Genomic DNA, 19253 nt, shown 5'->3' with positions numbered 1-19253 from the left:
GGTAACTCTCTCCTCCAAATCTGTATCTCCTCGGATTCGCAGGTTTTGATTCTTCATCATCAACATCATTCGTAGATATTCCACAATTGTAAACGTTATTTACTCACGTGGTGGCACAGAGCTGGCTTGAAGGGCTGCCTGAACAGTCAAACTCGGAAGAATAAAACCCTCCTTTTCAGAAGTCGTGACTCCGGCTCTCCTGCGCTCGCGCGGGGCACATAACAGGTCCATGGTGGGCCCGTTCTGATAATCAGACGAAGAAGAAGAAGAAGAAGAAGAAGAAGAAGAAGAAGAAGAAGAAGAAGAAGAAGAAGAAGAAGAAGAAGAAGAAGAAGAAGAAGAAGAATCTGTGTTGTGAACATGGCGGCAAACGAAAGTGTAAACAGTCAGCCAACGGACGTCGAAACTATCGTTAACCGCTGGCTTGTTGATTATTATGTGTCTCTGGCGCTGGAGTTGTTCCAAAAGGAGCTTTACGAGGACTTCCGTGACATCAGAGCTGTGATAGAGAGTAAGTAACAAACCGCCACTCACTTATTACCGCCAAGCTAGTTTTGGACTTTGTTTAGCTAACTCACTCAACTTGTTGTGTCCGACAGACTTTGGTGATAGCAGACTGTTTTATCTACTGCATGTTACGTGTCCTAAATAACTGGCCAGTTTTGAATTGTGCACCATGCTCGTTACCGACAGCGTTGTTCTCCTGCAGATAGCTAAATTAGCTTAGCCGTAGCTTTAGCCCCCGTTCGCGACTGTCAGCTGAGTGGAAGACAGTCCAGGTCCCGTTGAAGGGAAGAGGCTGTGACTGGACACGCGTACATTTGTTGAATAAATAAGTGTCTGCTTTTGTAAAACCGCAACGTAGTGTTTAGAGTGGGTACTTCCGATAAAGTGTATAGTTCACCCGTGTGTCTCCGAGGCATCCGTAGTTTATTGGATCGAGTGAGTGGCCTGACATTTGCATAGATTCATTTGTAAATATTTCTAAAGGCTGTTTTTAAGCAAAGCATTTCAGTGGACTACACTAAAATATGTGTTAATACAAGCCACGTTAAAGCTAATCAAATTGAACACAGTCACCAGTGAGTGAGAATTCTATACTTTAAGGTGCGCAGTTATTTATGTATAATTTAAACAAAGTAGATAAACAAACTCGGTTCGCTTTCATAACTGAATAAACAAGTTGACCTTAAAGGACAACACATTACATATTCTTTTAATTTGTTTACATGTGGCGGACCCTGTCACCTTTAGAGTGTTGTAGGGAGATTCTTTTCCTCTGAGAACATCTTATTTATTCAGTTCATTAATATTGTAAATATCAAGATTCTAGCTTTTTAATTTCTTCTACAAAGTGCCCCTTTAAGTTTGTTTGTTGTTCCAGGTTTATTTATTGTTATTGTTATTGTTTCAGGTGTTCTGGATCTTCCTGTTGAGAAAACCGATGACTTGCATGTGAAGATTCAACTCCTAAAGTTCCTCTCCCGGATAAATGAAGGCGAAAATCTCAGTGAGAAGAACATGAATGCATTCATCATGACACATCACATCTTTAAAAAATGCTTATTGTTTGGGGGGCTAGTTTAGTTGCATCTGTGTGTGTACTTCTATGTCTGTGCATAGGATAAACATTAAAACATGCACCATGCCAAAAATCCAGTACAAAGAAATTCTAAGATTTTCTATTTCCAGAATTGACAATTAAAACAGAGTTATTCTTGGACCATATTAAGTTGTTGAACACAAAATGCAACAAATAAAGCAATAAAAGATGCATGAGCAGAAATGATGACTCCTCACAATCCCACAGTACCAAATTGTTATTTTGATTCCAAACAAATGTTTCACTACAAATGAAATGATCTATTATTGCAGCCCAACTGTAAGAACTCAACGCTTTTCTGAAATCAGTGCTTGAGCATACATGAATACTGCTTTCATATTGTGACCCAAAAGCAATGACTTTTTCTTTGTCAACAGACGCGGCATTTGGTCCTGAAAAGTCTACAAGTCCTCTGGAATCAGCCTTAAGTTTTCTGGAAGCAATTAACCGGGAAACCTCTATTCCACAGCAAGATTTTGAGAATGTATGCACTTCACTTAAAGAAATGGTATGTTTTGATTTATATTTAAATATGTTTTTTGTATAATTTTTGTTGTTATTCATTTACATTCAAATTGTACATTCGGCTGGGATGTCTGCTGACACAAGGACATACGCTTGCTTTCAGATTTGCTTTAACTACTTTTTTTCCCTGTCTTCAGATTGTGGTGATTTTCATAAAGAACAATAAGTTTGACGAAGCAAAAATGGTTCTTAACACGCACTTTCCAAAACAAATGATTGGCAAGGTGAGTTCAGTAATTAAAGTAGCATGTTGATACCGATAACCAATAACCAATCCATCGCATATAGATGTTGATAACCATATTAGTAGCTAAGCACCAGTGAAGTTTGTAAACATTAATCACAGCCTGAAGGTATTATGTGGATCAGGTATAAATTAGTCCTTTTCAGTTTGATTTTTAATTTAACATATGTCACTTCATTGCTGTGTTTTGTGTGCATAGCATGTGTTTCACATTGTTGAATGTCTGTGTTCTCTCTAGAAAGCTATATTCATGGGTCTCATCAGAAAGAAGAGTAAAACGCATGAAGTCATCGAGCAGAGTAACTTCCAACGGTTCAGAAACGAGATATTGGCCTTTTGCAGAAGGCTCTGCCCAGATCATACTCCCTTTCTCCTCAAGGTGTGTTATGTGTTAAGCCCAATTTAAAGGCTTGTTGCTTTGGAACTTTTCCTTTTTCTTTTAAGTTTTCTCTATGTTTTCAAGGTATTTAATTTCAATGAATGATTTAATTTGATATGTGTTTGAGATGTTATTGCACTACCAAGCTCACCTAATGAGTCCCCTTAAGACATTTTCACAAGGGCTCAATGAAAAAAAAAACTAGTCTCTGTTGATTTGTTGTTGAGGTACTTGTTTTTATAATAGTGATTTTGGTTTCTGTATATGTAACAGGCAGCAAAAATGCTGAAAGACAAAAGACTCTCAGGGGCAGATGAGGATGCAGCTGGTCCTGATGTGCAGGAAGAACCTGGTCCGTCCTCTTCTCCGCAAACAGTCAACATCCAGGTTACACTACGGTATGCTCTCTCTGCCTCTCAGCTCGTTTCAAACAAAGCTTATCACTGCTGTTAAAGCACTTACTTGCCAAAGATCGATGAAAGGTTTATGTCGACTGACATAACATGATGTGACACACTCCCACTCATCACCTGACTGAATAACACTGAGTTGAAATTGGCCGTTTTTGAGTTTTTCAAACACATCATCTGGCTAACAACAGACCTTTATTTTTTAGTATCCAAACTATCTGTTTTCCATTGTCTGGACAGATCAAAGGAAACAGGGATTTCCCCTTAATTGTTAGCTTGACTATTACTCAGATAGACACCATAAGCAGCCAGTCCAACCATTTGCATCACTTGTAAAACCACATATTACTGTACTGTATATTTTTTTGCACAGTATTTTTTCATATTTGATTAAAAAAAAAAATAATCCAGTAAATTTTGACTTACTTACTCTACACTCTTATTCTCTGACCTAAACACCCTAACCTTTTCTTGTCTGTATCTTATTTTCCAGTAATTATGTAATTAGCCCGAGGACCAGGCTGGAGGCAGCCTACAGGGATTTGGCTCCAGAGTTGGAGGAGAGAACATTTGCTCAGCTGGAGGTAGAAGTGGAGAGAGAGGAACAGGCTCGAATTGAAGGTATATCCCTGTGCCTTTCATCCGCTCCCACAAAAGACACCAGTCGGGACACAGAGCAGGATGGGTTATTTCAGAGAGCCTCGGGTAGCCCCATGGAGGCTTCCCCAGCAGACCAGCCACCACAAACGGACGTTGTTCCTGAAACGCAGGCAGGTTCACGTTCCAAGATACCTTCAGTGCAGAAGAACAGGCAGCTTTCCACTTTGGCACGACTGGTGGTCGAGCCAGACAGCCAACAGAGCACACCAGCTTCTCAGGAGCTTGAGAATGAAGTCGGGACAGAGGAGCTACAGTCACCAGCTGTACCCAGTGAAAAACTGCTGCAGAGCCCATTAACAGACAGTGAGATTGCTGTACCCACACGAAAACGACGCAGGCGGTCCGATCGACTGCGCAGCGGGTAAATACATATCTCTCTTTAAAAGGTTATCCTAGAACACATCTGTCATTTTTACATGAAGTGAGGATCAAACAGATGACAATGGAAATGCAATAGGCGATATTTATTTCTTATATTTCACACTTAAAAATAAATAAATGTTGCACAGTGCATCTCCACTGCACAGGCCTCTTCCTGTTAGCCCGCAGTTAATGGCGATGAAGGGGGTTTTTTTTTTTTGACTGTAGTAGTGTCTCAAGGGGTACACAGACAGGCAGTATCTTTTACCTGAGGGCATGAGTAAGCCACAAGCTAACAGTCTTTCAGAGGTGCAAGATGTAACATAATGCAACCATACATTGTGATAAGATGACCCATTTAGATTTTTTTTTTAAAAAAACAGGGGTTACAGAAGCAAAAACAGTATTTTACTTAACATACATTTTTAAAAACAGAAATTAATTGACAATTTTTGGCTCTTAACTACATTACACTGCTAATAAAGTTTGTTTTTCCTACACAGACTGATAATGATACACAGTACACATTTATGGACAAAAGTATATTTTACACCAGCCCTTGTACAGCAGTGTTTCATATTAAGTCAGCTGCTCATGGTCCTGTATTGACCGGTGAGTATACAGCACTGAAACTACTTATTTGCCATGCAGAGCCTCAACAAGTATTGCAGAGTTGTCAGCAGACGGAGAAGACGAGACCCCCGTACTGTCCAGAAGTTCAGTCCACCGGTAAGACCAAATGTACAATATCACCACGCATAGGGCTGTCACATGTGTTAATACCGTGTCTTAATGTTAAGGGTTCGGTTGGTCAGACTGTAGGATAGTGGCGTCTGCAGGCCTGTCATGATAATAACGTGATTGATTATTTTAACAATGATAACTTATTGGTCTTCAGTAGGCTATACTTATGCTATTATATTATTGCCTTAAAATGACAATAATGCAGTTTTAATTAATTCTGGGACAATAGCCCAGCAACACTTTGGGTTCAAATTGGCGGCAGCTACCAGGTTAGTTATCGTTAGAGCCCGACCAATACACATTTTTTGCAGTGTTACTCACTGTAAGGTAAGTTGGAATTAAAGTGGGTAGCTTAAAGCATCAGTTAAAATATGGCCATCGAATCCACTGATCTGTCTTTTCCCGGACGATGCTTGGCTAAGTTTCAGCTCTCATCATGCAGAAACTCAAGGCAGTTGTCATCCGACAGCGAGGAGGACCTGCAGGAGTCACCATCTTCCTACAGAGCTCCAGGGAAGACACCTTGTAAACAACTGGCCAACGATCCTCTGAGCAAGAGTTTTACCTCAACCCCAGAAAGAATATCAGTAATATTTTATCAAATATAATGATATAAAATAATTAAGTCTGTGAATCTAGTTGTGAAATGTTGTTTTATAATCTTTTTTTTTTCTCGAAGGATCGCATAGGAGGAGCACCTCCTAAAACTCAGGCCTCAGGAAAAAGGTGAATAAAACAAGACTTGCCTTTGTAATATTCAAGTAACAGATCTGTCAGGTAGCATTACATACTGGCAGAAGTCTTGAGTTGGCTATATTCACAAGTTACGTCATGGGAACAAATAGGAGTGTCACAATGTGTTCAATCACAACCACGATCCATGATCTATAATGTAAATCAACGATTCTCCTGAAAAGTAAATTGTGGACACCTACAAAATCGATCACAATCTAAAATTGTCAGATTGCCCACCCTTGGGAACACAACATTTTGTCAAGCTATTGTCAAAAAATCACTAATTTTCTAAACAGTGCATGTCTGTCAACTCTCGACACACAGAAACTCCACTAAATCCAATCAGAGGTCATCCAATAATGAGGAAGATCAACAGCTGCCAGTGGCTCCCTGTAAAACCCCAGTACAGAAACCTCGTAAACAACTGGCCAGCAATCCTCTGAGCAAGAGTCATACCTCAACCCCAGAAAGAATATCGGTAATATTTTATCAAATATAATGATATAAAATAACTAAGTTGTGAAATGTTTTTTAATGTTTTTTTGTTTGTTTGTTTGTTTTTTTTCTTAAAGGATCGCATAGGAGGAGCACCACCTAAAACTCAGGCCTCAGGAAGAAGGTGAGTAAAACAAGACTTGCCTTTGTAATAATCAAGTAACGGATCTGTCAGGTAGCATTACATACTCGCAGAAGTCTTGAACTGGCTATAGTTCGCTAATTTTCTCACCTGTGCTTGACTGTCAACGCTCGACACACAGCAACTCCACTGAATCCAATCAGATGCCATCTGATAATGAGGAAGATCAACAGCCACCAGTGGCTCCCTGTAAAACCCCAGTGCAGAAACCTCGTAGAGACCTGGCTAACAATCCTCCCAGCAGGCAAGTCCAAACAATACATTCATTTGACGTCACTATGTTGGTTAACAGTTCAAGGACTAACATTATTTATTCAACCTTACATTTTTATGCAGGGAGTCTGATAATACAGATGAGGTCTGTATCACAGATTCTTCTTTGGACAGCTCCCCCAATCCGTTCCCTCGTCAACATCGCCCTCGAAGGAGCTCCACCCCTCAAAAGGACTCTGCTAAAGGTCCTTCTACTTCAAAATGGTGAGTGAAGATCACACCAGCAGCTGCTTTAACTAAGCTGTTGTGTATGAATACTAGCAGTAAAAACCAAAACAGACAATACTTTTAAAGAGCTTGCCGGAACTTTAGAATAGAGGTCAACCGATACCGGATCTTTTGGGCTCTAGGGTTATGTTAAACATTGGAACAGCTGATCTTACCGAAGGCTGATAAGTGTGGCATTCAAATCATATTTAGTCTCACATAGCCAGACCCCTCTCATCTGATCCGTTTTCAGTTTATGTTGTCCCGAATATATAACACGACACCATCACCTTGTCCTGGATAGGGACAGGTCTCTATAGGCAGCCAGGCAGGCAGGAACAGAAACCATTCTGTTAAAATACTCTACTTGTTATCTCCTCCAAATAATCCAACCATGTAACTGTCCATCTATTCATGAAATAAAGTCACACTTTAGGATCCTCCTTACCCCGGGAATATGCACGAACATTAATGTTTGCAAGAGTGGTATGTAACATTGTAACAGGATGTGCAACAGAATGTAATCCACTAAATCATGTTTCTAGATCTTGTGACTTGATGTCAAACAGACAGCTACTGCTAGCTTTTCAACTCAAATTAAAGACTGTGTCCTGCACGTCTCTGAAGTTCCTCTATTATAGTAACAGCACTAAGCCAGAGTTTCACTGTAACTTTTCACAGAGAGGGTGGATGGCCTAGAGGAAGAGATGACCTTAATGTTCAGTTCAACTGTTCTAATAAGGTTTAATAAAAATAAAGTAATAAGAATGTTCAATGAATTAATTAATAATATTTCACACATGAATATGGATGATTATGTTGTAGATTTCACCAACAAAAATACTCTCCATTTTAATTATATTTATATATATTTTATTTTTTAAATTTCGGTTTTATCCTACTCCCAGCTATAATTATTTCAGCTTTAGAAGATCCACTATCAGTCGACCACAATTCTACAATATGATTTTTGTCAAATTGAGTAAGTCAAAAGTTCCTGTGTATTTGCATTCCTACCAGTAGTCATTTTGTTCTTTCCTTCAAGTTTCATTATAAACAATTAGGGCTGCACAGTTAATCCCAAAATAATTTCAATCGCTATAAGTGCAAGAACTGCCATTATTTGTAGAAAACAGTGTTTTAAAGACCTGTGCTTGACCTACAAAGCTTGTTCGCCAGATGTAAGAAAACATGTTTGTTTGGAAACTCTACAGCATCATGATTTTACAAGGTTTTCAATGACAATGAAAATTGTGATCAACCATGAATTATATCGCAATAGCACTTAAGCGTGCATCCCTACAAGTTTTACAAACCCACATCAAAGTGACCTGTTTATTTAAACAGCATGCCCTTGATTATTTAAAATGCAGCTCTTTGTTTTTGTTATTCACAGCTTTTTTTGAATTAGCATTATGAAGCATGAAAATAACTTTTTCTTTTGTTCACAGGAAAACGCTGTTCAATAATGCTAAGGAGAGTAAGGAAACATGGGATGAGGAGGACTGTTTGTTCATCTCTGAAAAGAATAGCGGTAATATTTTATCTTATCAAATGTCTGCTTCTTACTAATCCTTTATACATCTAGTTTAAAAAATGTTCAACGAGTAATGTATCCTTTTTTTCCCCCCCTGGAAGGATCACACAACGAGAGCAACATTTCAAACTCAGGCCACAGGAAGAGGGTAAGTGTGACAAGACTTAGATTTGTAATATCTAAAAGTCAAAAAAGAAGAAACAGATTTGTTGGGGTGCTTGCATTTTTGTCAGATCTCCTTAAAGTTGGCTACACTCACGAGTTATTGGAATATCAAACTACAATCAGAAAACACTGACGTAGAAAGGATAGCTTGAGTTTGGTTTGCTTCTGGCCTCCAAAAAGACTTGTGCTTTCATAGCTTTCATATGTCAGACAGTGTTAGCAGCTGATCAAAGTTCCATGCAAGCAGACTTCTCAGTATAGTCAGCTGAACTATCATGCATCAACGCTGACAAAAATAAAATGAAGTTATGTTGTCTGTCTTGTGCTGGTGTGCTGAAATAGCAGAAAACTAAGTGACCTCATGTTCCTGTTATATTGCAGAGGTGGACTGAGAGTGAGACACAGCAGCTGAAAGAAGGGGTCCGAAAATTCGGAGAGGGCAACTGGAGTAAGATTAAGTCCTATTACACCTTCGAGAATCGAACAAATATCAACCTTAAGGACCGGTGGCGCACACTGAAAAAGCTGAAAATGGTCTGAGAGGACTCCAAAAGGACAAGGCACTTTTTCTTTTCTTTTCATTTTTTTTTTACCACTTTTTGTACATTCAATGGTAGATTCTGTGTTTTTAAACCTTGACCATGTTTCTGTGTCTGAGTGATTTAATGGGGCAACAATTTTGGAAATTGGAAACACCTTTCACAGTTTACCTTGATTAAAAAAAAAAAAAAATGCAGCTTCTGCAAATTAAATGTAACACTTGGCCATCTTGCAGTTCAGCAATATTTCAGGTAGTTTCTACTGACAAGGTCTGTGTGTAGGGAAGTTGCGGAAGCATTTTCAGTTGTATTTTTACAGCATTGTCACCCAGAGGGATTACTTTGCAACATGCGTCATGGTTGCTTCACTCAACAGATTTAAAAAAGTCTTGTCGCCATGAGGCACTTAGACACAAATGTTGGAAAATGGAGTCCGGGTTGAAAAATATTAAAGGTAACTCCTTTATCATGTTCAAAGTTCATTAAATTGAAGTTCATTAAAAAACTGGATTGGTGTCTGATAATCATATTCACTGTAGCCCTGCATACAGTAGCAAGCTCACAAAGACACATTTTTACAAAGACAATGTGGATTTATTTGAAGGGTGACATTTACAAAAGAGAAACACAGAAAAGCATTCCCCTTCATTTTGACAAGATTTGACTTGGAGCCTGAGTGAAGGTATCGGGAGGTGTCGTAACAAGAGAATCCTTCAGACAGCATATAAGCAGTATCCCAAGGTGAGTCCAGAGAGGTCTTTGTTGCAGTCCTTAGACTGTAAATTGGAAATATGGACCAACTGTAGCATCTGCTGTTGAGATGCCCTAGACCAGACACTTCAATCCAACCATTTCTATTAAAACAAACCGCAGCGGTGAATTTCAGTGAATGTTCCTGGGCATTAAATGTGTCAAGAAAAGGGGCATGTGACAGTCCAGCTGTTGATGCATCTTTATGTCAATGTGTCCTCATTCCTAATGTACTCTCCCACATCGGCCTGGTGGAACACGACGATGGACATGGGATCCACTCGCCGACACTCCTGAGTGGACTTGGCTGCCACGCCAAAACCCTGAGAAATAAAACACAGTTTCAGAAATCCCATCAGTGAACACGGACAGAGATGACAATCTGTCATACAATCTAAAATGAAATGTGTCCTCCAGAGTTACACTAGCAAATAAATTGTTCTGAGCTTTTTCAAAGAGCTCGTTTTGATATAAGCACTTGACATAGCAATGTGTGTGGTGTCATCAGTTTTCAAAACTTACCAGGGGCACATCTGCCATAGAGTAGACCACGACACCCTGGTACTGATTCGTGTTCTCAGTGATTCTGCCAAGGCCAGACTTTAGCACGTGATTCCCATAGAGGTAAGACTGCTCTGCTCCGGGTTTCACCCATACCTTGAACTGATGACAGGACAGAAGCCTTCAAGTTATACACATGTGCATGAATTTTCCTGACTTAATGATAGACATGTAATGCTTCCACTTTTATTTTTTTATGAATGAAAACAGGGGGCTGGCTGTATGCACAAGTGCTACTGCCCATAGGATCAGTGTTTTGTTATCATGGGTTAATGTAATTGATCAAAAAGCAATGCAGCATAGACTGAATAACAATGGAAGTAATATTTAATGATCATGTTTTAAAATAGCCATAATTTATATCTATACATATAGGATAGCTTCAAAATGACCCAAGCTTGCTTTGACTGTAGCAGGTTTAAACGTGCAGGGCCCAACTCAAACGGAGAATAAATTTTAACTCAGATTGAGTGACATCAATATTCAATATCAGAGCTTTAGCTCTAGTTGTTTTTGAGTCAGCGACTGGCCTACTATACTAAGTCAAATTGTGTGCAGTAAAAGTCCTATTATGCTGACATTCTCGGCCGTATGGCTTCTAAAGACATTAATGGCAGATACCACCTGCATACAGATTCTCACTATTGGTAATTACTGCTAAATCTGACAATGTGTTGCCATATAGAGGTCAGAGGTTGTCATTTCTTTGTACCAACAAATATGTCAGTGGAAACCTGCATATACAGCTAGAGAGTGGCATCTTCCAATATACCATCTAGCAAGCAGGTCCTGTGTCAGCACAGGTGACGCTGCTCTTCCTGTAAGGTTTTAAAAGTCATATCAGATAAATAAATTTTAAAAAATATGTGCATCTCTTGATGCTACCTCCACTGATACGAGCAAAGGAGAGAGGAGAGAATGCAAATGATGGCGGCAGAGACATAAAGAAGAGCAATGGGATGCACCCATGGTCACCTTTGCATAGGGAGCCAAGAAGTCCAGAGCTGTGATGTGCAGGCGGAACTTGGTGGTCTTTGTGAACTTCCCAAAACATGTTCCCACTGACACGAGCTTGTCCCGGGAAATGTTTGTGGCCAACTTAAGAATTTTTTCACTGTGGGGTGGAAAACGAGGACACGTTCATTTCTGGAAGTGGAATAACTTGACAGATAGAGCTCGTGTATTTAAATGTATGCCACATTACCTCATGTAGTACACACGGTCGTTCTGTAGCCTGAAACAGTAGGTACCGTCAGGTCGGTCCACGAGAAGCTTGATGTTTTCCCCGATGCTGTTGAGGGGAGAAGACACGGCTCACACGTCAAGCTAACAGGTATGCTAACAAGTTCCATAGCATTTGAATCTTAGCAGGCGAACAAAATGTCCTCCGGGTTTACTTACTATTTTGACAGCTTCTCAAACATCGTCTTCGTCTCTTCTTCTGTTAGTGGCCTCATTGTGCCTGTTAAAAAACAAGTTTTTTTCTTGTATCGGCGTGTAGTTGTGCTCTCCAGTGAGAAACGTGAAAACGTGGGTCAACACGGAAGTAGTCACACTCTGGAGCGGAAGTCGTGTGACGTAATCAGCGAGCTCACTTCCTGGTTTATTGCATTCTTTAGCGTTCAGTCGATCGTTCGTTTTTTACTCCGGCAAACCGGCCGCCATCTGGTAAGTTTTTCCACTTATAATTATAACAACTCTTCGAATTATGTTCACTATACAGCCAGGAAACAGTTACTACAATGTTAATTTGTGTTACGTGTCGTTTTTGATGAGCTTTGAAGTCGGACTTTCGAAAACGGGTTCAGTTAGCCCGGTTAGCTGGTGCTAGCTGTCACTGGGAGAGAAAAAACACACACACACGGACCTGCCGCTATTAGCGAGCTAGTGAACGTTAGCTTGTGGGCTAACTCTGCTAGGAGCGGATAATGCTAACACTGGTTCGCCCCGCTCCACTAAAGTAATTCCCTCTAAATTAACTGTGAAACACTTGAATTGTGTCCATAACTACATTGAATTAAGCCAAATTTGTGATTGTGAGCCCGGACTCGCCCTGTGAGGAGTCTTTGCCGCAGCGGTGCGAAGTTACGTAACGTCCATTTGTTTGTAAATACCGATTAGGTTTCGTGTGATCCGAGGTAGAACAACCTAAACCTTTAAGGATTTCAGCAGTCATTAAAACCAGCATTTAGCACACCTATCACTCACATCGTGTTATGATTCACCTGCGCGGAGTGCACTGTAACACTTCAATGTCAGCCAGGGGCACCAATTAGAAAATCTACATTGTCAGCGAGCTCTTTGTATTTGGCAGATCACTTGATCCTCCTGTCACTGTCCTGTCCTGACTGCAGTAATGGCTGGAGGGAAAAAAAAACTGATGCAAGTAAAGTTATCCACAGCAAAGCCATTTTATTCACTGACATGATACATCTCAGGCTGTCTGGTCCTGCTGCTCTGTCAGAATTCACTGCGGTGCCTCTGCTCCTGATAAAGTTTGGGATAACCTTAAAATCCAATAAATTCCTTTCTCAGCCCGTTGTCTACAGACATTATGTCTGGGGAGCTTCAATGATTAGGCGATCAATCCATTAGTCGATCGTAGGAATATGAGTTGATCATTGGTTAATCATATCAGTCATTTTTGCATTAAAAATGTCAAATATTTGCCGGTTCTAGCTTCCTAAACGTGAACGATTTGCAGCTCTTGTCATTAATTGATAGTAAATCATGAGAATTTGGGTTCTGAACTGTTGGAAAATTGTGATGAGCATTTATCAGTCACATTTTCAACTTTTTCGACAGTGTGTAGACTAAACGGTCAATCCTGAAAATCACCAGCAGATCTGTGGTTAATAAAGATAATCCCTATGTGCAGCCCTGTGTCCTCGCCAGCAGCACACATTACACTTCTTTAAAATAAAAGTCATCTTGAGTCACCATTAGCAGATTCTGTTCCCCTTATGAGCAAGTCCGTCTCACATATAATATAGAGTCTGTAGCAGTCATGAAACTTAAAATGTTCGGTAGTGAAAGCATTGGTATTTCCAGTCATGTTGTCAGATGATACTCTAAATACTTTTGCTTGTCTGTCCCATTTACTGAAGAGATATGTGTTGGCTCCAGGGCGATATTAATTAAAACAGATACCTTGTTGAGGCCACAGTGTTAATAACAGTAGGATGAGTATTGAAGCATCTGCTGATCAGTAACCCAGCAAGCCTGGGGTTATAATCACAAAGCTCAGTTCTTTACCACAAGAGATTGTGTAGTAAAGTGAGCGAAAACGCGTTGATCGCGAGCACAGCCGGTGTTTTATAGTAGGTGATGCCCAGGATCCCTGACTGGAACATGCTGACCTAATTTCTTCCATTTTGACGTTTCAACTTTTGACTCCTACAACATTCCAAAATACACAAAAGTTTTGCATTTGTACAGCTCTTATTCAGTTTTTCACATTGTATATGTACACAAATGTTGGCCTTTGGTTTGACGCCATTACCTGTGGCTCTCGGCAGATGACAGTGACATGCCAGGCACAAAACCGGCCACTAAATCAACCAGCATTAACCACATGACACTGCTTTTGAATTCAAGAATGTGTCCACATGTCATTAAATCAAATCCATGATCTCTTCACACGGAAAACTATGTTTAGACATTAAGGATAAGCCAGACAGTAATAACCAGTTTGCCACGGTGTATCAGTATTCAATGGAAAAATAATGTTTTCCTGCATCTTTTATGTGTTGACAGGAGTGCTCTGCCCTGTGTTAGATGAACAGTTCTCGTGCCAACTGTTAACCCAGGATAAACCAGTGGTTTGTGCCTGTCATCAGTTTCCGGCGTGTGTTTGTGGCTCTGCTGCTAAGACTGAACAGGAAGACAGACAAAGAGAGACGTCTGAACTGAGAGAGGAAACTGCTGTGGCTTCTTTGTCGGCCTCAGAATGACTGAGTTCTGGGTTTGTTTCAGCTGCTGCATTGCAGAGCAGCCACAACCTGTGAGTATGAGATTATCATGGAAGAGCAATTAATCGACTCAAATCTTTAGTCTAGTTGCCTTGTTTAATGTTGAAGTCGGTATTAACATAAAACACAAACAGAGCAGTATTCTCTCTCTCCCATGTATCTTCCACTTTACACTCAAGTTTTGACAATAGTGAATATTCACATTTTTAAAAAATGAAAGCAACTTTATGTAGGAACTGGCATTTTGTACGATTTTGCACCCCCTAAAGTTTCTCTCTGCCACACCTTTGCCATGAATCCAAATCCCACGTCATTAACAGCTTCTCAGACATGACGCAGGGATCCTTCCCTCTCACTGAAGTTACACACTGCAGAAACAAGTGATGGGGGGGCGGTGTGGCAGAGACAAATCCACCATTCACCCTATTAAAAGACACTAAACCATCAAAAGGATTTTGAAGCTTTTTAAGGGGAAAAGGTTTCTTAATGTTCTTTAAGTGTTTTTTTTTTTTGGTTGTTTTTTAAATACTGTGGTGGGGACGCAACTGACAAAGTATGTCTACATCCTCTTTTTATTGGAGATTAAATAGAAAGTGTCAGCCTTTAGTTAACCACATCCCACTCTCAGTCACAGCACTTGCTTTCAATAATGAATAAATAAATATTATTCTGGCAGCAAAAAGAAGGATTGTGCCAAGTTGTAGTCAGCCAGTTTATCTACTAACAGATAAGATGAAAGGTTTCATGAATGTGGAGCGAATGATAAGAAGAAACAGAAGAGAAAAGAGAAAGCTCTGTTTCAGCTGCTCTTAACTTGATTAGTAAGATTGCATTTAACACATTTTGGGTGAAAGAAAAAAAAAAACACAATTTCGTGTAAAATAAAAAAAAAAGAAAGAAAGAAATTAAGTTTGTTTATGCATTTGTTTTCAGAAACGGCGGCGACGAATCGATCGCTCCATGATCGGGGAGCCAACAAACTTCGTTCACACAACACATGTAGGCTCAGGGGACATGGGTCTGGGACTGGCATCGGTGGGTTTTATTTTGTCCTCTTTACAGAATATTCTACCAACAGAGTATAGAAAACCAGCTAACGCGTACGCCTTGATGTTTGTTAGGTGGACCTTGTTCAGGCCCAGATGAAATCTAAAGGGGGCTACGCGCACGGAGGGTCTGAAGGCTCCCAGTTGTAACGAGGTGAGAACCACTTTTCATCTGTTGTTGTTGTTGTTCTTCATGTTCATCCACAGAATTTCCACTCCCCCAAAGCCATACGAGCCCAGCTTGAATGCGTTTTATGCAAATAGTTGCTTATGACTGGTTAGAGGTCACGTTTGTGCAGGGACATTTGATTACCCATAGATTTTATGTAAAACTGTCTGAACATGCAAAAAGTGTTCCTCTGCCAAATGTAATCGAGCAGCATTCATGGTGAACACAGATAAGCAGCTTGCAGTATGGGAGGGGTTCATATAGAAAGACAGACTTTTACCTCCATAGAAATATAGTTAAATCCTCACTACTTTTGTTCTTGATGAGGAAGAACATGCATTTTTAAATCCAAAGCCTTCCCTGTTAACATCTATGACTAAAAGTCCCTGACTTACCACCCAGCCAGTGTCGATATATGATGAAAAATCGTGTGTATGCACAGCAACAGGCTTGTCTTGAGTGGCTGTGAAGTAAAACCCGTAAAAGGCCACACAGCACATATTGTTGCTGTGCACCTGCGTGTACTCTTGTTTTAGGAGGGGAGTTCCTGACTTCGTCCATGAAGGAATTGACTTACGGTCACTGCTGATTCGCTTTGTTGTGCTGATAACCACTTTCTATTTCATAATGACACCAACTCAGCTGTCAATACTGTTCAATTGTATTGCTTTGATTTCTATTTTTGGTTTTCTTATTGCTAACGCAGCCTTTTGGCCCGTGTGGTTGCTTTCTAGTGGCTTGTTATGTGCTGAAGTTTTTTTTCCCCTTTCCTTCAGTGTCTAATATTGTTTCTTGTGCATTTAAACCATCTTTGAATTTAAAAAGGCCACGTTAGGGTAAGAAAGGGCCAGAGTCAGAGCTCTCAAATGCTGAAAGTGAATCCCTTCAGCTGAATACTTTGACTAAACTGGCTCAAATTTGAGTTGTACCAACACTTCATCAGTGGCAGCTGAGATCCTAACATTTGTTCCACTTTTCCCCCTACAGCCCTTCACAGTCTTGTGGAAACTACTGTTGTTGATATGAGGAAGCATTTTCAAAAAAGCAGTTCTGTCTGTAATGGACGCAGGACCAAAAGATGAAACTACTGCTTTTCCATAATGTTGTATATATTTTTATTTTCCATTCCTTTTTTTTTTTTAATGAAAGCACTGCTATCCATTTGCTGCCATACTGTTGCACTGTAAAGAGTAACTGTTAGGAGTAGATAAGAGGGTTTAGAAAGCTCATAATCTCAGTCAGACGTATGCTTGTGTGTATGCATGAGGAAAATAGTTTCAAAAATATTTGCTGTTGTAGCCCATTTGGATGCCTGTATTTATTATCTGATTTGTTAACGGACCTCATGGTGGCTGGGCCACGCTGGAGATTTGGAACATTCAGTTTCCTCCTTTATTTCTCAGAGGTTTATCAAAGGACAGGTAGAGGTAGCAAGGCAAAAAGCGACATGTTCATTGTTTTATTCTGAGAAATACTCATGATTGTCTGAGTTGCTTTCAGGGTCGAAGATTGCTGTCTCGTAATAAACTTGAAATGAGTAGAGTACACTGGATCATACGTTGTACACTCACACTTGCTTAGGAATTTTTTCGCATTGATTTCAACTGTTTTTTTTTTATACTCATTTAGATTGAAACATATAGAATTTTAATAAACTATGAACTTCCTAATCTGCCTTCTGAAGTCATGTTCATTATTTGTTTTTTATTAGTGTTTTCTGGCAGCTTGATGCTGCAAATGCTGAGCTTTGTAATGAGTCAAGATTCACATTTCTGTTGTGTTTTTTTTTTTTTTTTTTTTTACATGGCTTGTGTACCAACTGTTCCAAGAATTCCACTTGGAAGTAACCAAATGGCTGTTGCAAATGCTGCTGCGAATGTGGGTCAGGTTTTTTTTTTCTTATTAGAGTCAGCGGTGTTCTTAAATATGTAGTTTACCTATCTTCTTTTGATAGCTGAAACCGCTGTTCCTTTTTTTTTTTCTGAGCACAGTTTGCGTTGCACACTCTGTCCTGTCATGACTTCTTGGAGTATTTCTCAACATAAAATCATTGTAACGGTCTTTTTTTGGCTGATTAGCCCACAGAGATGATTTTGTCCCTCCTGTCTCAGTAGTTTCAAAAAGGGATGCACAATATCGGATATTTGTCTATTTTTTTCCCGCTCCGTTTGTCAGATATATGCACATATCCGTTTCCACCCACTTGCAAAGAACACCTTCATGCAGTGGGGTCAATGCATTACTTTGAACCAAATGATAAAATTATCAGGACAAAATGAAATATAGTCAGTGGTTCATCTTATTGACAGAAATGTTCCTTTTGAGCAGACGTTATACTTTGTAGGCCATTAAAGATGACTTGCAGATATCGTGCATCTCTAGTTTTGACACCACCTAATACGACCCACCTTCGTAGCAGTGTTTGTGATTCTGTCGCTTCATTGTTAAAAGATTTTTCCATGTTGCTGTTAATATTATTGTGTTTTAAAACAAAATGACTAAAGGTATTAAACCCCCCCCCCGACCCACTTTTGACATCAGATTAATTAAATCCCAGTTTGTCTGTTTGTGCAAAAGTTTATCCTCCTCCTCAAGGAGAGCTTTTTTTCTTCCCCCTCTCTTGTAGCTCTTATTATCTGATCACACTTGTTATCAGTTGTGTCAGTGATCGGACCCGAGTTAATGTTCTCCCTTTTTTTATTGGCTGGCTGGTACATTTTCGTCCCTCAGTATGTCATTTGTAGTCCAAATTTTCTGATCCAGGCTCCATTGAAAATCCCTTTGCAGATGGTGACGGAGCAGCTGCAGTATGATCGGTGCTCATGTGCACGCTGCTCATCGCTACGAACAGTGATTGTAAATCAATAAGGTCAAAGGTGCCAATCAAACCAGCAGGCCTGGATCTTTTATGACATGTGTTTTTCTTTTTTTTCTTTTTTTTTCTGTTCCATCGACATCGTATCATTTACTATTCCAACAAAAGAATGTGGTTGTATTATAAAGTCAAGCAAAAGTCTGTGTCAATTGGTGTTAACGAGTGCTATTGTCAAAGTTATTTATGATACGAGAATGAAATATTCGGTGTGTGTACCAGGCGATGTGAAACATATTATGGATATAGTCTCACTTGTGTTATTTTATCATTTATAGCCTTAAAACAGCCACTTTCCCCAACATCCACTGACTGACTCAATCATGTGATCCACCAGGCTAAAAAAATGTTGTCCGTCAACGGAGCTTAACTGTTCCTCTCTCAGTGTTTCTGTAGTGATTCCTGTGTGAAAAGAGATCCACATGTGTAGACTAGTTTGTTATTTCCAGCTCTGGGCTAAATGCTGTAGTATGTGCAGACATACTGGGATTGCAGTATATTATGTGACCAGCAGGCTGTGCTAGTGGACTGGTTGAATGTGACTTAAAAAAAAAGTTTCCTTCTGGGATTCCTGTCATAGGACTTATTTTATGATGATATTGTAAATATGTAACATAAAAGCAATGGATCCATGGTTTATATGTATTGAGGGTCATACATATTTTTGCTCACTTTTCTGTATAACGATACTGGAGAAGCAGAGTTGGTCCAGTGTTTTTTGTTTCTTTTTTTTGTTTTGTTTTTGTTTTTCCCCAGGAACTGCTTGATGTGTAGTTCCCACTTTAAGGGAAATTCATCTGTCTATTTTTTTTTTCAGAATAAAAAATGAGAAATAAATGTTTAATGTTGATGTTTGACCAACTGTG

At 39.7% G+C, this 19253-nt stretch overlaps 3 protein-coding genes across 4 annotated transcripts; 2 read left to right on the top strand and 1 right to left on the bottom strand.

The window, feature by feature from the left end:
- Positions 1–219: 219 nt before the first annotated feature.
- terfa (telomeric repeat binding factor a) lies at positions 220–9526 on the top strand. 2 transcript variants are annotated; one of them, XM_037094306.1, is made up of 17 exons: positions 220–511; positions 1415–1510; positions 1981–2111; positions 2266–2352; positions 2611–2751; positions 3025–3149; positions 3655–4182; positions 4833–4910; positions 5368–5512; positions 5605–5651; positions 5985–6138; positions 6233–6279; positions 6419–6541; positions 6634–6774; positions 8229–8311; positions 8416–8462; positions 8861–9526. In XM_037094306.1, exons 1-17 carry the CDS (start codon positions 361–363, stop codon positions 9017–9019), a joined length of 2283 nt encoding a protein of 760 aa, XP_036950201.1. In that variant the 5' UTR covers positions 220–360; the 3' UTR covers positions 9020–9526. The 2 variants fall into 2 exon arrangements, with proteins under 2 accessions (XP_036950201.1, XP_036950202.1); XM_037094307.1 differs by lacking the exon at positions 4833–4910.
- A 64-nt stretch (positions 9527–9590) lies between these two features.
- nip7 (NIP7 nucleolar pre-rRNA processing protein) lies at positions 9591–11903 on the bottom strand. The gene is made up of 5 exons (XM_037094309.1): positions 11731–11903; positions 11534–11620; positions 11305–11443; positions 10291–10431; positions 9591–10091 (listed from the first exon to the last, which is right to left on the bottom strand). Exons 1-5 carry the CDS (start codon positions 11784–11786, stop codon positions 9972–9974), a joined length of 543 nt encoding a protein of 180 aa, XP_036950204.1. The 5' UTR covers positions 11787–11903; the 3' UTR covers positions 9591–9971.
- On the top strand, positions 11884–19244 carry cdc42se2 (CDC42 small effector 2). Its single transcript, XM_037094310.1, has 5 exons — positions 11884–11997; positions 14086–14332; positions 15234–15335; positions 15422–15500; positions 16503–19244. The coding sequence occupies exons 2-4, from the start codon at positions 14279–14281 to the stop codon at positions 15494–15496; spliced, it is 231 nt and encodes a 76-aa protein (XP_036950205.1). The 5' UTR covers positions 11884–11997; positions 14086–14278; the 3' UTR covers positions 15497–15500; positions 16503–19244.
- The last annotated feature ends 9 nt before the right edge of the window (positions 19245–19253 follow it).

This window comes from Acanthopagrus latus, chromosome 4 (genome assembly GCF_904848185.1).
Source record: "Acanthopagrus latus isolate v.2019 chromosome 4, fAcaLat1.1, whole genome shotgun sequence".
Taxonomy (NCBI): domain Eukaryota; kingdom Metazoa; phylum Chordata; class Actinopteri; order Spariformes; family Sparidae; genus Acanthopagrus; species Acanthopagrus latus.
Note: the sequence above shows the minus strand (reverse complement) of the source record. Positions and strands in the feature narration are given on the sequence as shown.